The 25858-nt window shown below is 52.7% G+C and overlaps 5 protein-coding genes across 5 annotated transcripts; 2 read left to right on the top strand and 3 right to left on the bottom strand.

Moving 5' to 3' along the window:
* Window positions 1-5225: 5225 nt before the first annotated feature.
* Window positions 5226-6471, top strand: PHYSODRAFT_257518 (hypothetical protein; the record flags this gene model as incomplete). Its single annotated transcript, XM_009515973.1, has 4 exons — window positions 5226-5367; window positions 5595-5613; window positions 5712-5749; window positions 6152-6471. 4 exons carry the CDS (start codon window positions 5226-5228, stop codon window positions 6469-6471), a joined length of 519 nt encoding a protein of 172 aa, XP_009514268.1.
* A 1418-nt stretch (window positions 6472-7889) lies between these two features.
* PHYSODRAFT_477168 (hypothetical protein) lies at window positions 7890-8138 on the bottom strand (the record flags this gene model as incomplete). The annotated part of the gene is made up of 1 exon (XM_009515974.1): window positions 7890-8138. The coding sequence occupies one exon, from the start codon at window positions 8136-8138 to the stop codon at window positions 7890-7892; it is 249 nt and encodes an 82-aa protein (XP_009514269.1).
* A 788-nt stretch (window positions 8139-8926) lies between these two features.
* PHYSODRAFT_284040 (hypothetical protein) lies at window positions 8927-9181 on the top strand (the record flags this gene model as incomplete). The annotated part of the gene is made up of 1 exon (XM_009515975.1): window positions 8927-9181. The coding sequence occupies one exon, from the start codon at window positions 8927-8929 to the stop codon at window positions 9179-9181; it is 255 nt and encodes an 84-aa protein (XP_009514270.1).
* A 1517-nt stretch (window positions 9182-10698) lies between these two features.
* PHYSODRAFT_293110 (hypothetical protein) lies at window positions 10699-11354 on the bottom strand (the record flags this gene model as incomplete). Its single annotated transcript, XM_009515976.1, has 2 exons — window positions 10699-11130; window positions 11226-11354. The coding sequence occupies 2 exons, from the start codon at window positions 11352-11354 to the stop codon at window positions 10699-10701; spliced, it is 561 nt and encodes a 186-aa protein (XP_009514271.1).
* Window positions 11355-11808: 454 nt separating this feature from the next.
* On the bottom strand, window positions 11809-22021 carry PHYSODRAFT_470718 (hypothetical protein; the record flags this gene model as incomplete). The annotated part of the gene is made up of 3 exons (XM_009515977.1): window positions 11809-12866; window positions 17155-17346; window positions 21715-22021. Coding segments are annotated over 3 exons (1557 nt in total), but the record flags the coding sequence as incomplete, so codon positions are not given.
* Window positions 22022-25858: the final 3837 nt, after the last annotated feature.

A 25858-nucleotide genomic window follows, 5' to 3' on the forward strand; every position in this document is an offset into this window, starting at 1 on the left:
CTTCCTCACGATCTGGGTCTTGTCCACGATCGCGTCCAGGTAGCCCGGATCGAGCCTGATCGGCGAGTCAGCGAACGCGTATCGATCTGACCCCGCCTTAGTTTGTTTTGTTAGTGAATCTCGGTTCCCACCAAGATCCACCGGGGTCCCCGAAGGGACTGGGGAGGATGTTGAGATTTGTCTTCTAGATCTGTCTCCAGATCGCCCTCGATTCCGTCGACAGAATTCCTCCGAGCACTCTGTCGATCCGCGGATCTCGTTTTGTTCAGCAGCGTCTTCGTCGATCCGATATCCGACGACGCCTCTTCCCCTGGTTCTTTCTTCACTTGCGCATCTTCTACGGACTCACGGTGAAACCCGGAGTCCCCAAGAGATCCGGGCACGCGCACCATTGTGGTGTAGCGGGATCGGCCAAAATCTGGTTAAGGCCTGATCGAGCTTCCCACCAGCGCCCAGACACCGACTAACGGAGGGGGTTCCCCAACGATCCGTGATCGGCTGAACTTGTTCTCACCTTGTGTACCCGTCGGCGGGCTGGATCGGCTCTCTCGGGGCTCCGAAGATGCAGCACTTGGTGAAGATCGAGTGTCTTGGCGTAACGCGGGGATAGTTTGTGGAGCAGCGCGGTAGTCTTCGCTCTGCGTCCGAGTATACGCTCCGATCGAGGGTTGTTCGCTGCGACCGATCGGCCTGGAGTTGATCCAAGGCCTGTAGTTGCCTTTCCGGGTGTGTTCCTTCCTTTCCTGAGCTGCTTGCTGCTTCCTCTAGCGGGATCGAGGTTGATCGAGAGGAGAAACGATCGCCGGCCAAGCACTAATATCCGGTCGATCGGGGACTTGCCCACAAGAGATAGATCACTAGAGTAGGTCAAGCTGGTCAATGTATTAATCCAGTCTTAACCGTACCGCTAGTTCACTACCCAAAGTGTCGACACTGCCGAGGCCAATGTAGTTCCTGGGACTTGGTGACTTGAGGGGACTTGTGGTCTTTGGTGCAAATTTTCTTCTGATTTATGTTTAGCTGGTCTCTCCCTAATGCTACCATCTTGCTTACCCTCCTACAACGACACGATTACTGGATTCTTGCCCCGACTTCGTCCTCCATGTGCGTCCCATCCTGGTCGATCCACGATCGACCCCGATCGGCGATCCGCGGTCGATCTCGATCGGCGATCCACTCCCGATCGATGACTTATGCCGGTTGCCATGCGCCGCCGATCTATCACCTTCTGTCCTCGGTCATCTCAGATCCGCGGCTTCTGTCGTCGATCCGGACTTGGGTCGGCCACGAATCACGCCGCGGTTCGGGCACGATCACCCACAATCCGGCTTGCCACATGTCCTGCCTTACGCGCCGGCGTCATCGGACCACCTGAGATCTCCCGAAGAACTCCTTCTGACCCGAAGATCCTTGCTGCCTGTCTCTCGATCGCCGATCTCCCACGCCTCCAGTCGATCGGCCCTGCCGCCTTTCTCAGAGAACAATTCTTATTCAGCACTTCTCCACAGTTACGTGCAAGTGGCGGCGGTGACCAAGGTGCGGCAAGCGTCGAGGAGCCGCCGGCCACTCAAGTACCTGTAGAGACTGGACAATCGACTGGACGTCGACTTTCCGGCAAGAAGCGGCGGCGTCGGTCTCGTGTCACGTCCCGCGATCGTCAAGATGATGGCAGCCTTGAAGCTGCAGCAAACGGAATCGTGCCAGCGGACGCCCAGCCTAATTCTCGGCCACGACGTGGACGAGGTCGCAGACAAGTAAGTGTTGGGGATGGTGAGCCCCAAACAGCTCGTGGACGAACCAGGTCACAGACGGCCAGGCAAGTCTCAATCTCGGAGGGCGCGACGCCTTCACCAACGTCGGCAAGAAGCAGACGTCTGACTGACCGCTCGACTCGTCTTCGCACGTAGCGGAGCTGAGCGGAGTCCGCCCGACAAGTCTGGTGACGGGCATTTGGTATCTGTGCGATTGGGTCACGCAACCATGCCTGCCATGCTATGGTTTAGTAGTAATGGATCCAAGCTTCGGAGGCTGTGTAGTGGATGCAGGCGTGACAAGCTTGATTCCACCACGAGTGTTCGTCGTACACGCCAGAGGAAAATCACAGGTGACCAAGATGTCCAACGCTGCCAGACGTCGGCTATCTGTTATATCGCTGGTCAGGCTGCCAGTGCCTGACCCAGCTTGCATAAGGAATTAGTGTACGAGGCTACATGTTCTCTTGGGCTCGACTGTTGTGGATCGGAGCAGTTCCTGGGAACTGACCACTTCAGTCCGTCTCTCAGCTTGAAGCCACTTCGAGCTAACTGCCTCTCAGCTGGACACGCCAGCAAGAGATGCCCTCTGCATTTGAGAGAGAGTCGGCATCCGCCACTCGACCTCACTTCACAATTTGCTAAGCAACGACGCAAGTGGTTGTTTGGTTAGATCAATACATTCGACTACTATTCCGTGCGGGTTCAGCCCCCGCATCGCCGGTGTTCAACTTTGGTCTTTCACCCGGGATACACTACAGTATCCCATTCGCGACGACTGTACACTGAGCACTGTAAGTGCCTTTTAGTCAAAGCAGGGCACACCTGGGTTGGTTTCCGTTCACACTCTCAACATCAACACTCCACTGGTGTTAATCGGCATATAGCTCGTTTAACTAGTTTACTATCAAATACATACATTTGAGAATTGTGTAGCCAAGCCACAACGACATGATTGGCATGTTTCACTCCTGCTTGGCTGGGAAAAAATAAAGCGCTTCAACTCGTAGGGAGGTGCCACGCCGCAGCAGGGTAACATCCTCTCCAAAGCTAAGACGTTGCACTGCGACCAACCGACCACCACCAGCAGCGCTAGCGCGTCTTCGTGACGTCCGACGCGGCCTCTCCGACTACGCGCACATCTCGCGTCCACACGCGTGGATCTCACACACCGCTTGACGCACACCACGAAGATGTCGTGGGCATCTAGAAGCGGGCGCCAGGCTCGCTCACGGTAACGGCCAAAAGTGCGCGCGTTCACACTCGACTCGGAGCCCAACGGCGGCGGCAGCCTGCGAGCGTGGCAGGAGTGGCGCACGGCGCGCGGCGCAGTGGACGGCTACGCGGACTTGGACAGCAGAAACAGCAGCGCTCCACCCTGATACCTCCGTGGACTACAGGGGAGGTAGACCTGCACGAGTACATGCATGTTGCACCGGTAGCTAACGCGACGGATGTGAGTCTGCCGCAGCACCACGTCACTTTCCGTGTCCTCGACCACCAAATTGTACAGGTTGCACGGCGCTGCGTCGTGCAAGATGGACATACTGGTATGTCGTGCTGCACGTGGCGCGAGGCGGACTTGACCCGTCGATGCTATAAGCCACTTCCTGGCCGCTGCTGCTTGTGCTGCCCCTGAGGCATCTTGTCCACCTGCTGCTTGTGCTGCTCCTGACTCGTCTTGTCCACTTGCTACCCCCTGTGATGCTGCTGCTGCATCTTCTCGGCCTCTCTCATGGCCTCCTTGCTGCTCTGCTGGTGGTGGTTGTGCTCGCTTGCGCTGGAGGTCCTAATCGCGAGGATCTTGCTCGTCTTCCTCCGACGCATCCGTTGCGATGTTGCCGGGGCGGCGACCCAGGGTCCTGCAATGGCTCGGTCCGTGGTGATGCGGCTCGGGCATCACTGGGGCGCGGGCAGCGTTATGATGCTTGGCTTGTGGCAGGTGCTCGGCAAAGTGAGACTGGGTCTTTCGCGTTTTACGACTTGCGTCGTCAAAGCGTGGCACATGTGATCCGATCACAAATTCAAAGAAAAAGTACGCTCTGATCAAATCCAAGACCTGTTCTGCATAAGGCCATTTAAAAATCTTCCTTTACTCCATCTGACTCGACGGTTCTGTCGTGCGAACGGTCCGATCCCCAAGCAAACGTACAGAATGATCATATTTATCTTTAAAAAGTAAACACAGTTGGTATGCTTTGAAGTTTTATTTTCTCAGTCTGGTTCGCACGATAGTAAGTATTGGAACTCACTGATCATCGAGTGAATAAGGCACCGGGGTTTGGATGCTCTAAGGTAATATACTCATTTAATGAGATTTAAAATCTGTAATATTTAATTACGAATTTTGGGTGAATAAAGTGTATTTCGATTACTGACACTACGCTAGTATTCATTTTTTTACCTGAAGTCCCTTCCGTCTGTTTAGCATTCGAGATCGGGATACAGCACTCGACAAGATCACAATGCGGTCTAAACTCGATCTAATTGTACTTATGAGTTCGTATTCCTACTAGCCAGGGGTCGGACAATACTAGGGCTCCGCGAAGGCTGGGATACGAGAATTTTGGTATAAACCCCTTCTATTTATTTTTTATTATATTTTCTTATTAGCAACGGTCATCTCCTGCGCCTGCTTCGCAGCCGCAGCATCTGCCCGGAAATTTGCCAGTTCAAACTATCTACCGGCAATGCTTTACAATATTAAAAATGCGAACCTTGGTTGATATCTGTTTACTTAGGAGAGTAGAACTTGTAGAAAAATCCAAACGCTGACCTTAGTCTTACCTTCATTTCGTTCATACGTACCCAGACATATACTGATTCATACCAGTGTTGTCGGTAGTGCACCGGTTCGATCTGCCCACGCATATAAACCTTTTGGAGTGCCCAGTGTGGCACCGGGGTCATACCAGTGTAATGAGTATCCTACCGGTGCGATCTCCAGTGCGGCACCGGAGACGTACCGGTTTCAAGAAAATGTACCAGTTAGATGTCAAGAGGAGTCATCGTTTGACTTGATGTGCCACGGATATAATCCTATTTGGTCTTAGCAGCACTAACGTTGCTTCCTATCCCAGTAAAATAAATTACGGGTTAAACTGATCAAACGGTTTTATATGGGTTTTGGAAGGCGCCTAGTGCATCCGCAGGCTGTCATCAACAGTTCGATTGCTCTGTTGCATAAATCATATGTTGCAAAACTTTTTGTGACGTGCAACTTTACAGCACTTTAATCTGGTGCCTGCTCACAACCCCACCGAAATAGTCCACACAAAAAGGCTTAAGTTGCAGCTGTGTTGCCACTTCGTGCCAATAACTGGATGCCACGCACTTTGTGAACAAACAGCTCTGCAACGCCATGACCTTGTGTCACAAGGTCACAAGTTGTGACCATCAGGCATCGTCTCTCCTCGTGGCTACGAGCCCGAAGTTCGAACAGCGCCTCCACAACAGAACCCCCGAACAGTTCTGATGGCCGACGCATCGGACTCTGCGCGCTACGCCAAGGCGCCGCACCTGTGGGCGCTGGGCGTGGGCGCCGTCGTGAGCGGCGACTTCTTCGGCTGGCAGTCGGGCCTCGTGGCGGCTGCTCATCATCCTGGCGCTCGTCACGGTGAATTGAACTAGTATATTCCGTTTGTATTTATCTAACTTGATTTTGTTTGGATATTATCAATCCACCAATTCAGTTTAACGTGTTCATGTTGTGCTAAAGCCCAGTTCACACTCTTAATGCGTGCAATACTTATTATGGCTGGAGTGCTCGCTGTGGGGTCACGCCTGTAATTTCAAGAGTTGCTTTGGCCTTTGGTTGTTGTTGGACTGGTACATTTACTCAAGCCAATCCCCACTTTCTTGCGTAAGTCAAGCGTCACGCGTCCAACCTTGCTCTAACCCACAGGTAGATTATTATTGTAGGAATTCGAAGTTGAATAAACTGGCTTATACAACGGACAGAACGAACTTGGGGATGATACGACTAGAAATTCTGCAGGGTGAGTTATTGCTGTTACCAACTAACTTGGGGATAATACGACTAGTAATTCTGCAGGGAGAGTTATTGCTGTTACCACTGTAGTTGTTGAGATAGAAGATGTCGGAAATGGTGATTGGTTCAAGCCAGCTCGATTTGAAGCTTTCTTCAACGTGGGTTGTATTACGCTATGCACAGCACAAGGAGCGCCGCCGTGGAGCTCCTAGCCTAGACATTCCAGTCAGTCTTCGATTTGCCTCGTAGGGCACAGACCAACTCTCCATCTTGCCTCGTACGGCACCAACAACAATACACTCGGCTCAAAACTTCCAGCAGGCTCGCCACCTGAGTGTTCTTCATTTCATCACCCAATATTCCGGAAAACAGTATAAAGAATTCTTTAATAATGGGCACGACGTTCCAGCCGTGGGGCGCAAGCTCAAGACGGGCAAGGGCGCGACGTTCAAGGCGACGGTCTACACAAGGTTCGACGCGACCCGAGACGACAGCGTGGACCTGCTCCCGTTCGAAGTGCCTCCACTGGAGCCTCCTCAGAAGATGAGCCCGATGCCAGGAGGGGCGCTGCGTTGTCACTGGGGCCGTTCCTCATACAGCGCCGTGCTATCACTCTGGCCGCTCCACGTGATCCTCGCCGTGCTGCCTCTGGAGCCGTTCTCCATGCGGCACGTACACCACCCGTGCGACGACGTCGTGCATGGCCAAGCTGGGCCGCTCAAGACGTGAGCTGCGGTCCTCGTGATATGTACGGCTAATGCTACCCCAGCCAGGATACATCCTGCTACGCTGTCAAAAGGATCGCGAAGACTGCGCTACACGACGAGATCTGCGTCACTGAGGCCGCTCCTCATACGTTTCAACCTGCGTCCCTGAAGCCGTTCTTCACGCGCCCCGCCTGCGTCACTGAGGCCGTTCCTCACACGCTACGACTCGCGTCATTGAAGCCGCTCTTCACACGCTACGGTCCGCATCACTGAGGCCGTTCCTCACACGCTACGACTCGCGTCACTGAGGCCGTCCCTCATAAGCTACGACCCGCGTCACTGAAGCCGCTCTTCACACGGTACGACCCGCGTCACTGAAGCCGCTCTTCACACGCTACGGTCCGCGTCACTGAGGCCGTTCCTCATACGGTCGAAACCTTCGTCACTGAGGCCGTTCCTCGTACGTTCCGACCGCGTCACTGAGGCCGTTCCTCACACACACCGACTCACGCTACTGAGGCCGTTCCTCACGCGCAATCGCCACCCACGTTGGCAAGAGTGTGCATGAAGACTGACGTTCATATATTCAAGAACACCTAGGGTATGTTGGGCTCAAATCGATGCGTACAGACTGCGATAAGGTTGCCCAAACAATTGTGTCCCAACCCATCCCTCGACTGCCAGTGACTTCACACCCCGGTCCAAAACCGAAGTTCAAGAGCACAATCGGTGCGGTGCCAAACTGGTTCGCGGCCGGACGTCAAGTCTATACCTGTCGCTCAAGACTCCAGTGTTGCTTCCTGGTTCCAGTGTGGGTTGCGAAGAGTGGGTCCTGCCTGATGGACCCGTAGTGGCTTTGTGGTGGTATGGTTGCACGGTGGTAGCGTGTGTCACATGGAGACCACGTGGTGTCGAGTGCCAATCCCGGGTGTGACTCGGTGATTCCAGTTCTCGGTGACGTCGTGAAGGACATGAGTGCTTGGACTATGGGTCCGACGCCGACTTCGTTGCGACGGCATGGTGAAGTTCTGGAAGGGAAAACACTGTGTTCCCTGCTTGTATACCTGAAGCGGAATCCCAGAAGCGCGACAGCAGTTGGTGTGGCCGACGCGAGTCTGCCCCCCCCCCCCCCCCCCCCGCGCGTAGTCGTGATCAAGAGAACCGCCACGGGGATGGCGTAGTGATGAATACACGCCTCGCCCGACCCAAGTCGGCGCTGAGCCAAGCGTTCAAGCGGCTAATCCTAACGAAGTGGAGTGGGAGTTTTCGCTCAGTGGGAGGAGCTGAGCGGAACTCTTGTAGCGCTCGGCGGGGCTGAGCTAATCAGTGAGACGGCTGAGCGAAGACCAAGGTCGAGCTGTCTAGCAACCTGAGCCTTCAAAAAAGCACGGGCGCTCGTCACATTCCAACACAATAACAGTAGAGCTAGTCGGCCTTACCTCAGTTCTTGTCAATTCGCGGCCCTTCCCGTGTCTTGATCCGTCGAATCTTCATCGTGAGCGGGATCTTCTCGCCCGTGTCCAAGTCGATAGGGAAGTCAGCATCGTCCGACACGCGGAGCACTTTCGCTTCTCTATGACCGCGCGGGTCGCCACTTACGAGGGCCATGGTGAAGTACTCTATCATCTCGCCAGCGTGCAGGGACTCGGGCTGCATCTCACTTGCAGTTAGAAGTGGATACGCATACATACAGTCTTGAAAAAAAACTTTGTCAAAAAGGTAATGAGAGGGTGATGGGCAGCAGAAACGCCTATACTTAGGCATACCATCTGGGATAGGACGTGAATAAAATGACCACCACTCTCTCGGACCAGGCTGTGAGCTCCCAGCACCAACGGAACCTCAGTTTGTAGGTTGGTGCATTCCCAAGCTAGGTCCCTTAAATTACCTTAGAATCGGGCAAGCTTGGCAGACTTTATAGTCCACACGCACCTGGAGAGCTGACCTCATAATTGTTTACATGTGGTTGTTGCTGCTATTACCTGAACTCGAGTAACTGTTACTTGGGCTCCTCTCATTTTTTAAGGCTAAATCCAGTCTGGCATATCATCCGCCAGACTTTTAATTGGCTCCTAGAGTGATGAATATTCTTTGCATAGCTGTAGGGCTGTCACGCAATGGTAATGTAATGTAAACTGCCGTACAATGTGTACGTTTCAATCGCGTCAACTCAGGGAAGGTCCCAGGTACCAGTTCGTACACTGTATATACTCCTACAATTGATTCAGGTTTTCTAAATACAAACCTGAATCAACTGCATTCGTGTCCCTACAGTCCGGACTTTGTATCAAAAACGTGGGGGATGATTCCATGTAGGATGGGATTCCAGCGATAACGTTGGCATTGAACTTCGCTCACAGATGCGTGAAGCCAGCCAGCCTTGAATAAAACATACTCCGGCATCTCTCCACTTCTCAATTTTCTGTCGACAAACAAGAGCGCGCTGAAGTTAGAAGGAAACCCAAGAAAAAGCAACAATGAGTAGGCAAAACATTGTACTGTTGTTTGTCGCTCTCTACTTCGCTGCCGTCGATGTCGCTACTGGTTTGCAGACCACTCTCGACTCGGCCGATAGTGTGCGCATCCCGACGAGGCTGTTACGAGCGCAAGAATCTGCGGACGTGGGAAACGTCGGCAATGCTTTCCCTGCCGAAGATGAAGGGCGGGGAGGCAATGGAGCGTGGGTGTCGAGACTTGCGGAATTACGTCGAGGCTGCGCAAGTTTGACATGAAACTTTCTCAGAAAATCTGGCTCCACTACGGCAAGGACCCGGAGTACCTGTTCAAGTATCTCAACCTGTACAACACCTGGTCGAAAATCGACAACAGCAAGCGCACGATCCAGTGGTTCAGATTTACCGAGGCGTTCAGAGAGAAATGGGGGGTCGGTCGCTTCACCGACTATGAGATTTACGCGCTGTTACGCAGCAAAGTCCCTGAAGACAAGCTGGCCATCACTTTCGAATCGCTAAAGCAGATTCCGGACCTGAAAAGCCTGGCCGAGACCATGCAGAAGTATCAGTTCAAGCGGTGGATCGACAGGAAAGAAAGCCCAGCCAGTATCCGAAGACTGCTAGGCGCCCCACAAAGTACGGCCTTGACGACGAAGCGCGGTCCAAAGGATGCCATCCTCAGCGCGTTTACCAAGATTTACAACGGTGGGGGTGCTTAGGCGCCACTCGCAGCCGCGAACATAGTCGCATGCACATGTTGTACGCTCAAAATTTATAACGATCAATGCACGATACTTTGCTATTATTTCTGAAGTATATGGGATAAATTGAATTGCCACTACACATGTACTCACACCAGTTCCTGCGCTATGGTTACTTGAAGCCTGTACAACGCTTCAGCTGCACTCGGGCGTGTACTAGCCTCCACCGCCACACAAGCAAGCCCCAGCTCCACGATCGAAGACGGACTCAACTCTGAAAACTCCACTCGCGCGACACCCGTCGTGATCTTTTGCAGCAACTCTGCATCCGTCAGCTGACGCCCAGTCGTGTCCAACTTTCGTTGCTTTGCCTGCGCGTAAGGAAGCGTGTGCACATCCAGCTCTGACAGCACCACCCCGAACGAGAACATGTCCGCCTTATCATCGTACTTCTCCCCCACCATGACCTCAGGCGCCATCCGAAGAGACGTCCCCACTCCAGCAGTCATAGTTTGGTCCAGACGCTCTTTAGAGATACCGAAGTCGGTCACCTTAGCTTCCATGGCCTCATTCAACAGAATGTTGCGCGATTTGAGGTCGCGGTGAATCACAGGCGGGGCAAGAGAGTGCAGGTAAGTGAGCGCGTGGCACACATGCAGGGCAATAGTGGCCTTCTCCTTGTCGAATCCAACCTGTTGTTTCGAGGCAAGATACTTGTCCAGCACAGCGCGTAGGTCTCCGCCATCCATGAACTCAAGCACAACACAAAGATCCGATAGTGAGTCCCACGCGACGGCAACGAAGCTCACGATGTGTGGGTGCTCCATGGTCGCTGTCATCTGGCCTCCGCTAGGAAATCGTTGACGTGCTGGATACTGGAACGCGTGGCGGGAATCAGCATCTTCACCGCAACCTGTTGCCCGTTGAAGACTCCCGTGTAAACCTCACCATAAGCTCCGCGACTGATCAACTTCTTGATCTTGACCTTGTCTCGAGGAACTCGCTTGGCCGTGATCACGTCGTCATTCCAAAGCCCCTTTTGACCGCTTAGAGCTGCTTCCAGTGTAGTGCCATCTCCTGACAACAGCGTGGTCGTCAACTGTCCCCCGCGCTTCCCCTTCGATCGTCGTCTGTGGGGCAGATAAAGATGCCGACAAGTACCAGCAGAACCACCACACAGCCGCAAATGATCCCAACGATAGCCCCGGTACTGATTCCACTGCTACCAGCATCGTCCGAAGTGGACCCGTTGGAGCTGGTCTGGTCGTCGAAGCTGCTATACCATTTCAAGTCATTCGCGCCACACGAGTGGCTATCAAGCGTCTCCTTGGTGGCGGTAAAGGTGTCGAACAACGAGGTCAAAAGACACTTGGTCTCGTTGAATATTTGGAGCGAAGCCGACCCGTCGGTCGTGTTCAACTTGCCGATGACGTAGTTGCTCTGGTTCTTGTAGTACGAGCCCGCACAGTTCCCCCATGCCGGATAGCCGTCTGCGGAGTCGAAGGTCTCGCAGCCTTCTTCCAGGTACTGCACTTGGATAATGTACGGAGACTCGCCAACACATCCCGCATTGCCGACAGGTAGTCCGACGTGCAGGTAAAAGTCACCATGTCAGCGCTCACAGAGCCCGAGCCCGACTCGACTCCATAGTCGTAGCATGACAGTTCCGTACAATCCTCGTCCGTGTCCTCTTCGTTGGCGCTCACAGAGTACGGAGTGCCGCTGCAGTCGGTCCCGGCGTAGCTGGCCATGATCGAGTACGTCGTCGCCTGAACAGCAGCCCAAAACACCTGGACGACCGCCAGCACCAGCAACGCCAGGCGACTTAGAGGAGTCGTCCTTCGTGGTCGAATATGGCGGAGAAGAAGCGAAAGCGAAAGTGACGCCAATCCTGCGGTGCTCGGTGGTCGATGATCTTCGGTCAAAATAATTCAAGAGTTTTCTGGGCATGTGCCCGCCTGAGATACTAGCACACGATCCCAGACATAGAGCGCTTCAACACACCGGACAGGTGGACGAGCGACCCTACTTGACAGAGATAGAGCTTGGGCTTAGGATACGGCATATCATATCTATGAGATCAGAAGGTGGATACGGCAAAATAATGTACGACAGTGCACAGCACATACCTGTTTATTCAACAAACGTTTGCAATACAAACATGTATGGAAACTTTGCATACTCTGCTTCACGCCCCGAGCCGCGTCACACCGCAAGTTCCTGCGATAAAATAACCTGGATCATGTACAGTGCCTCAGCAGCGGTAGGGCGGTCTCCGGGCTCCACCGCCACACACGCGCACATCAACTCGACCAGCGAGCGCGGACTCGCCTCGGAAAACTCCACTCGAACCTCGCCCGCAGTGATCTTCTGTAGCAGCGTAGCGTCCGCCAACTTCCGACCGTTGGTGTCAAGACTGCGCTGCTTCGCATGAGCATACGGAAGTGTGTGCACATCCAACTCCGACAACACCACTCCGAAGGAGAAGATATCGGCTTTCACGTCGTATTTCTCGCCTAGCATCACCTCGGATGCCATCCACAGCGACGTCCCCACCCCCGCCGTCATGGTCTGGTCCAGCCGCTCTCTCGAGACGCCAAAGTCTGTCAATGTCGCCTCCCTCGACTGATTCAACAAAATATTGGGCGACTTCAGATCTCGATGAATGACTGGGGGCATCAGGGAGTGGAGATAAGTGAGAGCGTGGCAGACGTGCAGAGCGATAATGGCCTTCTCTCTGTCCACTCCGACTGGGTACTTGATTGCCTCGTACTTGCTCAGCAGCGTCCTGAGGTCCCCTCCGTCCATGAACTCCAGCATTACACAGAGATCCGACAGCGAGTCCCAGGCAACTCCGACGAACGTGACGATGTGCGGATGATCCAGGGACGCCGTCATCTTGGCTTCAGTCAAGAAATCCGTCACGTGCAGCAGATTCCCACGCGTGGAAGGCAGCAGCATCTTGACCGCCACTTGTTGCCCATTGAAGACGCCGTTGTAGACCTCCCCGTAAGCTCCTCGACTGATGAGCTTCTTGAGCTTGACCTTGTCTCGCGGGACCCTCTTGGCCGTGATGACGTCGTCGTTCCAGAGTCCAGCTTGTCCGTTCATAGCAGTCTCAAGTGAAGTCAGGTCACCTGACGCCATCGTCACCGTCCATTGACCCGCACGCTTGCCGTTCGACCGGCGTCGGACGTAGAAGAAGACACCGCTAGCTACAACCAACACGAATACTACATAGCCAGAGACTATTCCAATGATAACTTCAGTGCTTAGTCCCCCGTCGTCGTAGGTGTTACTGCTGTACCATCGGCAGTAGCCCGTGTTCACGTACATGTCCGAATTGTAGTCGAGGGGGATGCACGTAGCATCCTCCAGGACGTTCTCAGGTGCGACGACTCCTCCGATATTGATTGAGCTTGACGACTCCGAGCTCGTTAAACCGTCCGACGTCGGGATACGTAATACGTCGCGTTGTACCCGCGCTCACAGGAGCCCGTCACGCGATACCCGACAGCGTAGCGGAAGGTAGAGCAGTCTACGTCCTTGTAGATCACCTGGATAATGTACTGGGACGAGCCAAAGCTGTCCTTCATGGCCTGGAGGAAGTCCGACTGGCACTCGGTGGTCACCGTGTCGTTGTTGGGGTCGATAGAGCAGGTGGGACTGGGGCAGTCGGCGCTCTCGACGACCTTGACTGCATTGGGGATGCCATCGCAGACGTCGGTGGACGGGTAGAACTTGTCGATAGCGTACGTGGTCGCAGCTATAGGCGACCAAAAGTTGGCAAGTAGCAGCAGCGATAGACGCATGAGCATCTGAGTAGAGCGGTGGCAATGCGGAAGTGAAGACGTCGAGGTGTCGAGGTGTCGGGGTTGTTGGGGTCTGATTGAGGCCCACCACGAACTCATATTTGAGTCGAAGTGGCTTCATACGATGCCTTCGACGCGAATGTCGAAGCAATGATCCGATACTCTATGGCTCCAGTGCTATCTTGGACTGTTGGGCTTCACCGAGATGTGTGCACTGTGTAGTATTATAATACGTGGTCGTGTGACTTGCGGTGGCGAGCGCCACGAGGAACGTCGGCAATCCATCGTCGCCGCCGTTTGATTGCCGCTGGTTGGCTTGTCGTACTGGTGGCTAGAATCAGAATGTTTCAAACGTTAGCCAATGAGATCACCCGAATGAATCTGTAGTGTAACAGATCCTAAATAAGGGAATCTGTATTTTCAGATTGCTGGAAGTGCCGTTTGTAGGATGCGATTATTAATAACAGTGGTTGTCAGGGTTGGATGCAAGCCGCTTTCCAAGAAGAATTTCATCATCTTATTGGACAAAATTCCCCTGCATTACAAGAGATCTTGCCCCAGCTTTTTCTTTCCAGGAGATAACTTGGAGTCCAAGGAGTGTGCGACACACAAAATAACAGCACGAAGATCTCGTCGCGGCAAGCGAACTAAGCGCGAAGACCAAGAAGAAGCCGGTCTTCTAAGACCACGATGCGGTCACCGACGGCAAGTCATCTCTGCAGGTCGTCCTGGATTGGCTATCCACGGAGGCAGATTACAGCAAGTGGCGGGGCAGCGACCATCTAGTGCTGCAGTGCGAACTGCGCTAAAGCACGGGCCTCCAGCGAGTACGAGTTGGCATCTTTTTGAATGAGGCGAGGGTCACTTGATTGGTTAGGCGAAAGGTCGCCTAACCCTTTGTCTGATTGGATCCAGCGAGCTTGGAAACGTAGTCAAAGTTCGCATCCTGTCATTGGCTAATGCTCCTACTTGCATCCAGGGCTTGCATCCAAGTCTGCACCACTAACGTATAATATCAATTAGTATGCGGCATACTATTCTTGTAGTGCCCTCTGGAGCCGAGTAGGGCACTGTATTTGATGGCATACTATTTGTTAGGGTACTCTATTCGATATTGCTACAGCTGTGTAGACAGCATAATATGCTGTCTATATTATTGTCAAAGCGTGCAAACGGTACGTTGTGGTTGCATGTTTCATGTACTTCTAGCAGAGCACCTACATGTATTCTTTGACCCAAACCTCGTCAACAAGTTCAAAGCACGGTAGTGGTCTCGACGAGCTCCTACTCGGTACATGTATACGAGGGTGAATTCAACACACACCTTGCACTAGCTGATGTGTCGCGCGCGTATCGAAAAAGCTGAGAAGTAATTTTGGGGGGGGGGGGTCATATTGTCTCGCTTTCACATGCAATCTTCTACTTCAGGATACAATTCATTATTCACGACCACATCCTCACACTAACCCGTAAAAGCTGACAGCGCCCCACCACGACGTGGTCATGGCTGTCGAATGATGGTGGCCGAAACGCAAACCCATCGAATTCGGACATGCACTCGGGATGCAAGCTCTCCAACTACATACTCTACACTTCCGATTACAGACTAGAGCGTGAGAACGAGACGCCTGATATATCTGGATTTAAAAGGGAATCATATGTGGCAGACACCACGTTATGTATTGTACATTGACTCTAATACCTGATCTGATCGGTAAAAACGGGTATTAGCTGTTACCCGTCTCGTTCTCACGCTCTAGTCTGTAAGTATTAACCAGTTTCGCGCTGGCAATCCACTCAAAAGATTGCATTTGATGTCGAGTCGTACGATTGTCTGTGTTCCAAAAAAAATGGCACGATGTCGTCTTGCAGCGCGATCCATGCCAGAATGGAATCGCAGTACAGCGCGGTAAGTAGTTTCCAAACGCATTCAACATGTATAATATTAACGTGCATGTATAGTCTGTCAGTTCGACGGCAGTCTATTCGGAACGGCACTAGGTGTTTTGTACAAGCGCAGCGGTGGAAAACCCATTTTTCGAGAGATGAAGTGAGCCACGTTTTCAAGCCCGAACTCGACACCACGACAGTCCACGGCTTTGCACTAGGCCTGCCTGGCCAGCAGTAGGCAGCTTAGTTTTAGTTTTAGGGGGCGGCGTTCCTCAGCTAGCTTGCGTGCAGGCCAACTAGTTGGCCGACTTTAAGACCCACCACACCACTCCCGGGGCTGCCTCGCACGGATTCACTGCGAACCCGCTGCGAGGCATGCCTTCGGTGATCTAAGGACGTTGCCTTTTGCCCCAAACGTGTTCACGGAGGATAATAAATGGCGCTCTATTTGACGGCACTCTATTGTTATAGTATACCCTCACCATAGGGCACTCTATTCGCAGGGGACTCTAATACCTTAGGGCATACTATTCGGTATTATACGTTACATGTATTTGGCACTAGCATGCTATGTATCTGCTCTCCGTGAACCAAATACTAGTAGTAGTATGTTTGTACAGCTTGTAATTGACGGCCGCATGCATGAGCAAAAGAAAAGTGGAGTTGGCTTGAGACCAAAGCTACCAATTGCGAGGTAAAAGCTTTTCGTGAGATCGAGAGAGCTGCAAATGCCAAAAAACTTCCAATCAGTACACATTCAGCACCTGCATTCATTTATTAGTTGTAGTGCTTCAGTATATCTCTAGGTGCTGGTCAAGGCAGCGTCTCCACCAGAAAGATGTGCAACTTGTACAAAGCTTCAGCCGCACTTGGTCGCTGTCTTGGGTCGAGCGACACACACGAGCGTCCAAGCTCCTGAATCAATTGCGGAGTCGACTCTGAGAACTCAACACCCGCTTCTCCCGTTGAGATTCTCTGCAGGAGCGTTGCGTCTATCGACTGATAGCCGCCCCTGGTTGCGTAGGGTAGCGAGTGCAAGTCCAATTCGGACAAGACCACTCCAAACGAGAACATGTCCGCCTTGTCATCGTACTTTTCCCCCAACATCACTTCAGGCGCCATCCAGAGCGACGTGCCCACTCCCGCCGTCATGGTTCGGTCAATTCGCTCCCGTGAGGCCCCAAAGTCCGTCAGCTTTGCCTTCATAGCTCGATTCAGAAGAATATTCCTCGACTTGAGGTCCCGGTGGATCACTGGCGGCGACAGCGAGTGGAGGTAAGTAAGCGCGTGGCATACGTGGAGAGCTATCGTGGCCTTCTGTTGGTCGATGCCAACCGGGTGCTTTGCAGCCAGGTACTTATCCAGTAATCTCCGCCGTCCATGAACTCCAACAGTACGCACAAGTCCGACAGAGAATCCCACGCAACGCCAATGAACGATATAATATGCGGGTGGTCCATCGTAGCAGTCAGCTTGGCTTCAGCGAGGAAGTCGTTTAATTGTTGGAGACTGCCTCGAGTCGTGTGGACCAACATCTTGACTGTGACTTGTTTCCGGTTGTAAACACCCGCGTAGACCTCACCAAAAGCCCCTCGATTGATAAGCGTCTTGACCTTGACTTTATCTCGAGGAACTCGCCTTGCAATTATGACCTCGTCGTTCCAGGGTCCGCCGCGGTCGGATTCCGGAGTCGCAGTCTCGTCGGACTGGAGGATGGCTGTGGTTAAAGGGAGGCTCCTCTGACTCTGAAGCTTCTTGTCCTGTTGTCTGCGGAAGATGACGAAGCCAGCAATAACAACCACAACGAGGCAGCCAATGGCGATTCCGATGATGGCTCCTGTGCTGAGACTGCTGCTCCCCGTCGAGATCTCGCCGTCGCTGCTGTACCAAGTGTACCCGCCGGCATCACACGAGGGGCTCTCGAGCGTCTCCTTGTCGACGCTCTCGGTCAGCACCCACTGGTTTGCCAGACAAGGAGACCCAGAGTAATACTCCATCGTGGCGGACCCGTTATCTTCCAACGTGCCAACAAGGTGGACGCCTTAAGCTGCATCTCCAGCGGCCGAATGACCCGATCCGGGTACGTAAACCACCAGCAGTGCACCCTGCTCCAACTTTTGCAGAAGCCGCTGTTCAGGAGCATACGCGGCACCTGCTGCAGGTGTTTTTGGGGTGTATTGGGGAGGACGGAGTAACTGTGCACGATACGGCACAGTGGTGGGATGAATTGAAACTTCGTGTTGTCAGAGATACGCTCGCCATTACTAGGACGCAGCGGCGTAAATGCCGTAATACGTTCAGCCAAAAACTGCGCAGACTTCGCCAGCAACAAGTTCAGTTACAGGAGACAATGCGAGGTCAAGAGGCTACCGTAGACACCATTACGGACGGGCTTGATGTGCTTACGCTGGAGGATATGCATGGATCATCGCCCGCACTTCGACTGAGAAGAGCGATTGCTGAGTGCCAAAGGGCGCGCTCCTCGCTACACCAGCACCGTCATTACTCGGCGAGTACATACTGGGAGGGGAAGACCACACGCGAGTTCTTTCGGCGTGTGTCCAGCAAATTTACGGACAACACGATCCACCGTCTTGATCCAGCTGTTAACGGTCCCGTCCGCGGCATACACGACAAGGCGGACACTTTAGCGGACGCCTGGCAGCCAATCCTGCAACAGTCTGCGGCAGACCCACAGTTACAGGACACGGTGGCGGGGTGGATCGAGAAAGTAATGACTCCCAGCAAAGAACAAGACGCAACTGTGGCGCCGATCACCGCGGCGGACATTGAGAAGCCCATTGCAGAGTGCAAGGACGGGAAAGCTGCGGGCCCCGACCGACTGGGCAACAGTTGGTACCGTACCTACGCAACTCAGCTAGTGCCGATCTTTGAAGTGCTGCTCAACCAGCTGGGGGTTTTCCTCGTTCCTTCCTGGAGGCCAACATTTTTTGCCTCAAAAAATCTGGTGATCTGCACAATGTCCTGAACTACAGACCGATCGCACTTCTGAACACAGATTACAAGGTGTTCTCGCGTATCCTGGCGACAAGGGTGAGGGCCATGCTGGACGAACGTATCCATGACAACCAAAATGGTTTCGTCCCTGGCAGGACCATCCATGAGACGTTGCACATCTTCGAAGCAGCGCAGCAAGCAATCTCCGATGATCCTGCACAGGATGGGGCAATCGTCCTATTTCTCGACTTCATCAAGGCGTATGACTCGCTTTCACGGATGTTTTTGATCAAGGCCTTTCGTCAACACGGGTACCCGGAGCAGTTTATTGAGACGGTGAGACTACTCCACGACGGCACCAAGGCTAGTTTCCTCGCCAACGGGTTTCGGTCTCGTCAAGTTGAGGTGTCCAGCGGTATCAGGCAAGGCTACCCGCTCGCGCCTCTCCTCTTCATTTTTGGCGTTAGACGCTCTGTACCAGGAGCTTGATCGACACCCGGAGCTCAAAGGCGTAATTTTGCGCTCAAAGGCGGGGAAGTGGAGGTCAGGGTGGCTGGCTACGCAGACGACTCGGCGGTATACTTGGCCTCTGCGGATCGAGTCGAGTCACTGCTGCAGGTCACCAATACGTTTGGGGCCGTCTCAGGGTTATGTCTCAACCATGACAAGACTATGGTGGTCGCGTTAAGCAAGACCGGGTCGACATCGGACACACAGCTCCCATCAAGTTTAAAGTTCGAAGACATGGAGCAGCAGGGTCGCTATCTTGGTATTTACGTTGGCAGCGTTCGTGATCCCGAAAAAACGTGGGCGGTAGCGGAAAGACAACTCGCAACACGCCTCGTCATGGCGAGTCAAAAAACCACAACGGTTGACCAGCGAAGCTTGATAGCGTCGTCTATTATCGTTCCTAAACTCACGTACATCGGACAACACGCCTGGCCGACCACGAGCACGAGTGAACGTCAAGGGACAAGGGCTTGGCTCGATGCTGATCTCGCGGGATTACCTCGAACTCTCGGGGGGCTGGCTGTGCCGGATCTACGGGTTGAGCTGATGACCATGGCAGCGATCACTGTTTCAAAATGGGCGATATCTGGGTCACACACGGCTCATATTGTGGGCGATATATTGCTTGCACGATGGGTTGCTCCAGGCGCCATCGCACCTGCCGTCTACGTGACTCCTAACGCGGGTACGGCACCGGCTTCCGGTTTTCGACGCTGTACAGCCATGTGGGCCACGGGCAAGATGCTCATCACTGCGGTCGGGAGGACTCCGGACGCAGAGGGACGGGCAAACATGGTGTCATCTCTCTACCAGTTAGCGTGTCATTTTAATTTGGTGGACCTTACCTGGGCCGGCCCAAAGCTTGAGGTCGCAGGGCTGGCGCTGCGTGCGGCTACCTGCAGAAGGTTTCTACACAATGATGCTGCACAGCTCGGACAGCAGTGCTTGGAGTGGCTACCATACGCCAGCTTGGATGACCTTACCCTTTACGATGATCGCACCGGAGGCCTCGCCCATCGGAAGGATTTTCGCAAACTCACCAGGTCTGGTAGACGATTCAAGGACTTTGTACATTGGCGGTGCCACGGTGCAGGAGAGATTACTTTCACTCTTTTACTCCCGCGGAAACTACGGACTACTGCTGCGAAATCCCAACTCGAGATCCTTGTTTTGATCCTAATCACGAATTTTCCGCGGCTACTCTACCCCGGGCCCCGCAGCTCTGAGCTTCGCATCGTCGCCACGCCTTCGGACCATCCGGCTATTGTTGAGGTGTCCCCCGCGCTGCCTCCATCAGCCCGGCTGTTGACTCAGCCGGAGGCAGGTGCGACGGCGATAACCAGTCGGGCCCGATTGACCAAGTTTGTACTGGATTCCCTCCAGCCTGATGTGCGTGTCCATGATGTGCATCCTCACCCGCGAGTTAGTCGGATGGTCTGTCTCTGGGTGGGCAATCGGAGGTGGACACAGCCCAGAGTCATTATCGTGAGTTTATTGCTGCAGCGTCACGGCGAAAAGCTCAGGTTAGTGTCGTTCGCAGGCGGGGTAGATGGGAGCAAGCAAGTGCTACGGCGGCGAAGGGACTATCTCGGCTTGAATGGTCACGACTCCGGCGCATTGTTGGACTCGGACCCTGGGGGGAGCAGATCTTGTACCGACTCAAGAACCATGCTTTCTCTCTTTATGACTGTAGCCACCACCAACTCGGCTGTCCTCATGCAGCCTGTGTACGGATTGCTCGCGTGGATCCATATAATGTTTTCTGGGCTTGTCCAGCGGCAGCGTCGCTCCGAAAAGTCTTCGTGCATCGGTGGTTGGCATTGGGTCTACCGCGGGCTCCCCTCGAAGAATCATTCTTTAGCTTGGTTCTCTCTCAAGTGCCGGCGGGCGTGTGGAAGGCGGTCGAGTAGCTCTTTCCTCACCTGGAATTGGGTGTGGCTGAACGTTTAACGGTGGCGGTAACCAATGTCGTGGAAAGTTGCTGGCGAGTCGGTGTAGCGCTCTATTTTCATGCAGTATGGCGGTGGCGTGTGGCGTACTTTGATCCACTCAACAACGTGACTGAGGACTATCATCGGGCCCTGTTGGCGTCAAGACTGCGTCACGGGTATGACCCGTTCATCTACATCTCGGCCGGGGTATTCATCGTGACGTTCTCGAGATGGCGGCACGGACGATGCGTCGTGTGCTCAAATCACCGTGGGAGCCGACGATCGAAGCGGCCCCTCTAGGACGGAGCCGCTATCTTTTGTTTTTCGATGGCGGCTCGCGTGGTAATCCAGGCCCTGGCGGGGTGGCCATGAAATCTGTTGGGCCATTACTTATTGGGAAACGGACGGGGTGGCCATGAAATCTGTTGGGCCATTAGCATGTCCTACGCGGCCGCCAGCACGACCAATAACGTGGTGGAGAACATGGGGCTACTGACGGGGCTCAAGGCGTGCCTTCGTTTTGGCTGGACCCCACTTCATGTGGTAGGAGACAGTAACCTCATCATTCATCAGCAGAAGACGCGGACACCGCCACGCGCCAAGCATTTACGACCGCTGTATTGGCAAAGTCGCAGGTTGGCCGACAAATTGGCGGTCATCTCCTGGCAGCACCACCCCCGTGCGCACAACAGCATGGCAGATGCCCTCGCAAACATGACGATGGACTCACGCCGCAGCTTTCAAGGAAAACCCAACCGAGTATGTGGCTCCGACTCGACTTGGGACGACGTGTACAACTACGCTTCCGGCGAAGTTAGTCCCTGGATAAAGCAAAACAGCGATGAGAACTCCTCGGGGTTCGCGACCTTCACGCATTAGTGTGTGCAGGTGGCTCTGGTTTACGGCTAGAGCAGTTTCATAGGGTGGTAGGATAGAGACAACCGCCGACAAGGTCGTAGCTGTCGTTAGCCAAAGAAGTTAAGTGACATCAATGTACCTCAATGCGAAACGAAACGAAACAACAAGGTGGACGCCGATCGAGTCGTTCGTGTTGAAGGAGCCCTCGCAGTTGCCCGACGCGGGGAAGCCCCACGCCTTGGCAAAAGTAGAGCAGTCATCCTCAACAGAGTTCACTTGGATGAGGTACGGAAAGCTGCCGAACTTGTCCCGTAGAGCGGTCAAATAGTCGGATGAGCAGTCGACGGACACCATCCCCACGGTCGAATTCGTTGCGCAGGCTGCAGCGGTGCAGTCGGCGTCTTCATAGGCGATGACAAGGTACGGGGTCCCTGCGCAGGACGTCCCCGAGTAGTATGTCGATTAAAATAGGTCGTCGCCGCTGCAGCGCGCCACAGCATGAGCACACAGACTAACGCTAGCTGCAGGCGGAGCATGATTCTGGCGGGCAAGAAGGAGACAAAGTGCGTGGGTGGCCGGCAAGATTGGAGAATGCCCTCGCGGACGGTCGTGTGTACGCAGAACAGGCAATGGATCAGTTGCTCTGCAGAGGAGACTGCAGGTGCCACACCGCCCTCGACGAGCTAACGCAGAGGCGATACGTGCAGGAACTTGCCTCCCCTCAGAACCAGGCAAGAGATCCCGGGCGGAGTCGAGGGCAGCTCTACGCGGACTTATCCTGGAACGCGAAATACATGCACGCTAACGCGAGTCGTGCGGCGAGTACTATTCGGTGATTGCTGCAGGATAAAGCACCAAGTTGCCGTATCTTCGAGGGGCGGTTCACGTGACGTGAATCACGTCACCTTGATTGATGCACCCCGCGACCGAGGGGGAAACTGTACCACTCAAATCACAAATTACTAACCCTCACTCGGGCCAGAGCTTGCCTGTACTGGCACTTTCCTTAGTTGCTGACAGTACATGTACCTATAGGGGGAAGTTCCCCTATACCCCCTGGGAACTGTGCTTGAGGGCCTACTATACATTAGTACTTAGTAACTTCTGATCCACGTATGCAAATTGATCAGTATATTTATATAGTACTTCGAATAGTACTGTCACAGTACTACTGTGTCGTTGGATTGAAAGATCAGACCGGCGGCGCGAACTCCAACCCTTCAGCTTCCTTCTCCAGTGTACGTGACATGAATGAAAGCGGCTGTGTGGTGTGCTAGGTATTCTATTAATGAGAAGACAGGGGCTGAAAAATAATACCGTGCAATTATAAACCAGAACACAGTATCGTAGAGGCTTATTTTGTGAGGGAAAATGACCAAATCGGTATGAAACCAATTTTAAACGCCAAATCGGTATATTTCGTGACTGAATCGGTATGCGTTAATTTTAAATATTTAGGTGCGAACTACCACGCCACGGACGCCCTCGCTTCTTGCAGACTCCCAGACAAGTGTCATAACATTCCTGCCATGGTTGCTGTACTTGTGGTATAAGTACGAACTACTTTTCGTGCTTATCTAGTGCAACACAACAATCAATATAACCTGGCATGCCGCCACCAAATTGATGTTCTGTCGGGCGGAGGAACGCTGGACACAGCTTTAAGAAGTTTGCTAGGGTTTTAAACGTCTTAGGCACTTCAGGATATATGGCGTCGCTGTCATGTGATCGTTCTTAACGGGTTGGCAGATTGGATGACCATATACTAAGAAAAACTGAAGCATCGGAGAATATGTACTTGCTATTAGGTAAGGATATGATGAAAACAAGCAAGTAGTCCACAATAGACAAGCTCACAACTAGGTGTTTAGTTCGGGTGTCGACCACCCAGTGACCCGACCGTATGCGTGATTGGGGGGTCATACCGCTTCAGCATTTAAAAATGCGATTTCATACCGGTTTAGTCATTTTCCCTATTTTGCGATGCAGTGGATGTCCCTTGATTATTAAGTGCTGCCTGATTCATAAGAATAATATATTATATTCATATTGAAATTAACATCGCTAACAAGTTCCACAACGCATGTGGATACCTTTCGGAGAGTGTTGCTATTCTTTTTTTGCTATTCTTCAGTGAGAGTGTCGCTGTGATAAACTAGTATTAGAGCGTAAGTTACTAAAACTGAGGGTTTGTTTCATATTTACGGGAAAAGAAGAACTTCTTCCACTGGTGCGACGGTCTTCCAAAATTGATGAGAATCGTATTTAACCTCCAGTTGCAAATTATTTCTCCAAAGCCTCATATGACATGTGCTTGGTTGGAGTTTCGCGCTCCTACTTCTTGGATCCTCTGCAAGGTTGCCCCTGAGTATGCAAATGGGACCACTGTGCACGGATGCCGTGAGGCTCGCCTATCATCGTCAACGCAGTACAGGTATACTAAATATCACTTTTCGCTGCGGCCGTAGAACTTAATCATGGCACGGCCATCTTCGACACATGCCTTGCCTGATGTGCGTCGGGTAGACAATCGAAGCCCACCTCCACAGCCTTCGCGCCAGTAAAAAAAAACATCACCACAAATATTTTTATCAGCACACCATATGCTCAAATGATATGCAAATTGTTAGTTTATTTATTGTGGGAAATGGCACCGTATGGCCACATTTTCGGTGGCTCACGCTTGGAATATGCAGGGAAACACTGTAATGACACTTCTTAGTTGTCTTATGGTTGTTCACCTCTAATTTCATAAAGTTTACTGTAGTATAAGTAGAAGTAATATTTTGAAATCGACAAGCTTACTATATTAATCAGTATTTTATTTCAGTGATATTCAAAAATTACTAAGTACTGGGTGTAGAATTAGTACTATAGTAATGCTGTTATTGGGGACGAAGTCCCCCCTTACATTGATGCACTCACTTTTACTTAGCTTTTTCAAGGGTCCATACCCGCATTTACTTACCTGATATCAGTTTAGGAGGAACGGGGTTGGGCTGACATTCTGATTGCCATTTTTGACCAAAACATCCTGTGTTTACTGACATTTCCAGAATTCTGACATGGATAGAATTTGAGACTTCACTGCATCAAGATGTGGATTTTGTGACCGTATGTCATTAAAACGGAGGTACACGATTTAGAGGGCACTTTCCAAACAGAGAAATGCTAATTTGGCTCAGCAACAGGACGACAGGTGCAGCTTTAGCTAAAATACTACAGTTTATCGGCTGTGATGATGTGACTGAATGCCTCGTCGCATACGTTCGTACCCTGATTTAGAGCGGAGGGAACACGGTCAGCAAGCTTATATACGGGAGCGTCAGACTCAGTCTCCTACAGTTTATTTAAGAAAATAAGATTGGACAGACTCTCGCTTCAAGTTCGTGCCTACCAACCAGGCCTGCTCGAGTGCAGTCAGCACTAGATGCGGTAGTGAGCGGTTGCGAGGAGCGTAGCCGCAGCAAACCCGCGCGGGGTGCCCGCGAAGCAGGGGGCCCAGCGACGAGCATTCCAGCGAACGGACCCGTTGCCCCAACTCGGAGTAAGTTTTCTATTGCTGGGGGTGCAACCCCCAGCATGTAAAGATCGCAATGCACTTCTTACATGCAATGGCGACGTCTTCATGCAGTTCTATGATAATAGTATTCCTTATTGAAGATGTGTTGTCGGAACGGGAGCTGCACTGATCTACACGTGATGGTATAGACCCGACTAATAAACAGATTCATTAGATCCATTGGGAGATCGGGGACGTCGGCCCCCTAAGCAACTCAACGGAGCAACGCGATTGAGATGCTCCACTACTAGTATTAATACAGTCAAAGTACTGGCAAGCTCTGATCCTGGCTGTTAACATGACGCGGGACCGGTTGTAGTTTTGCGATCGTCCAGCACAATGAAAACTCTAAGGAGAAGTCTCGAGACTTGAAGTCCTCCCTCGCTACATTTGCGCCAGAAATGCATGGAGCTTGTACAAAGCATCCGCAGCACTAGGCCGTTGATGCGGGTCGAGCGACACACACGCACTGCCAAGCTCGCTTCCGAAAACTCCACACGCGCCTCCCCCGTGTTATTTCTCTGCAGCAGCGCCGCTTCCGTCGGCCGCCGCCGACCATTTCAAGTCACCCGTCCATCAGTAGAAAAGCTTACTCGCGTGCCACAAAGTAGATCGTTGTTAAAGCAGACTTGGGTTGCAACAGAGCTTCAGGTGGACTCGGATTCCGAGTCGGAAGGTCGATCGATACACAAGCAAAGCCCAACTCTGCCAACGAGTACACTGTACTGTATGAC

The sequence above is a fragment of the Phytophthora sojae genome (assembly GCF_000149755.1).
Source record: "Phytophthora sojae unplaced genomic scaffold PHYSOscaffold_1, whole genome shotgun sequence".
NCBI classification, from domain to species: Eukaryota; Oomycota; class Peronosporomycetes; order Peronosporales; family Peronosporaceae; genus Phytophthora; species Phytophthora sojae.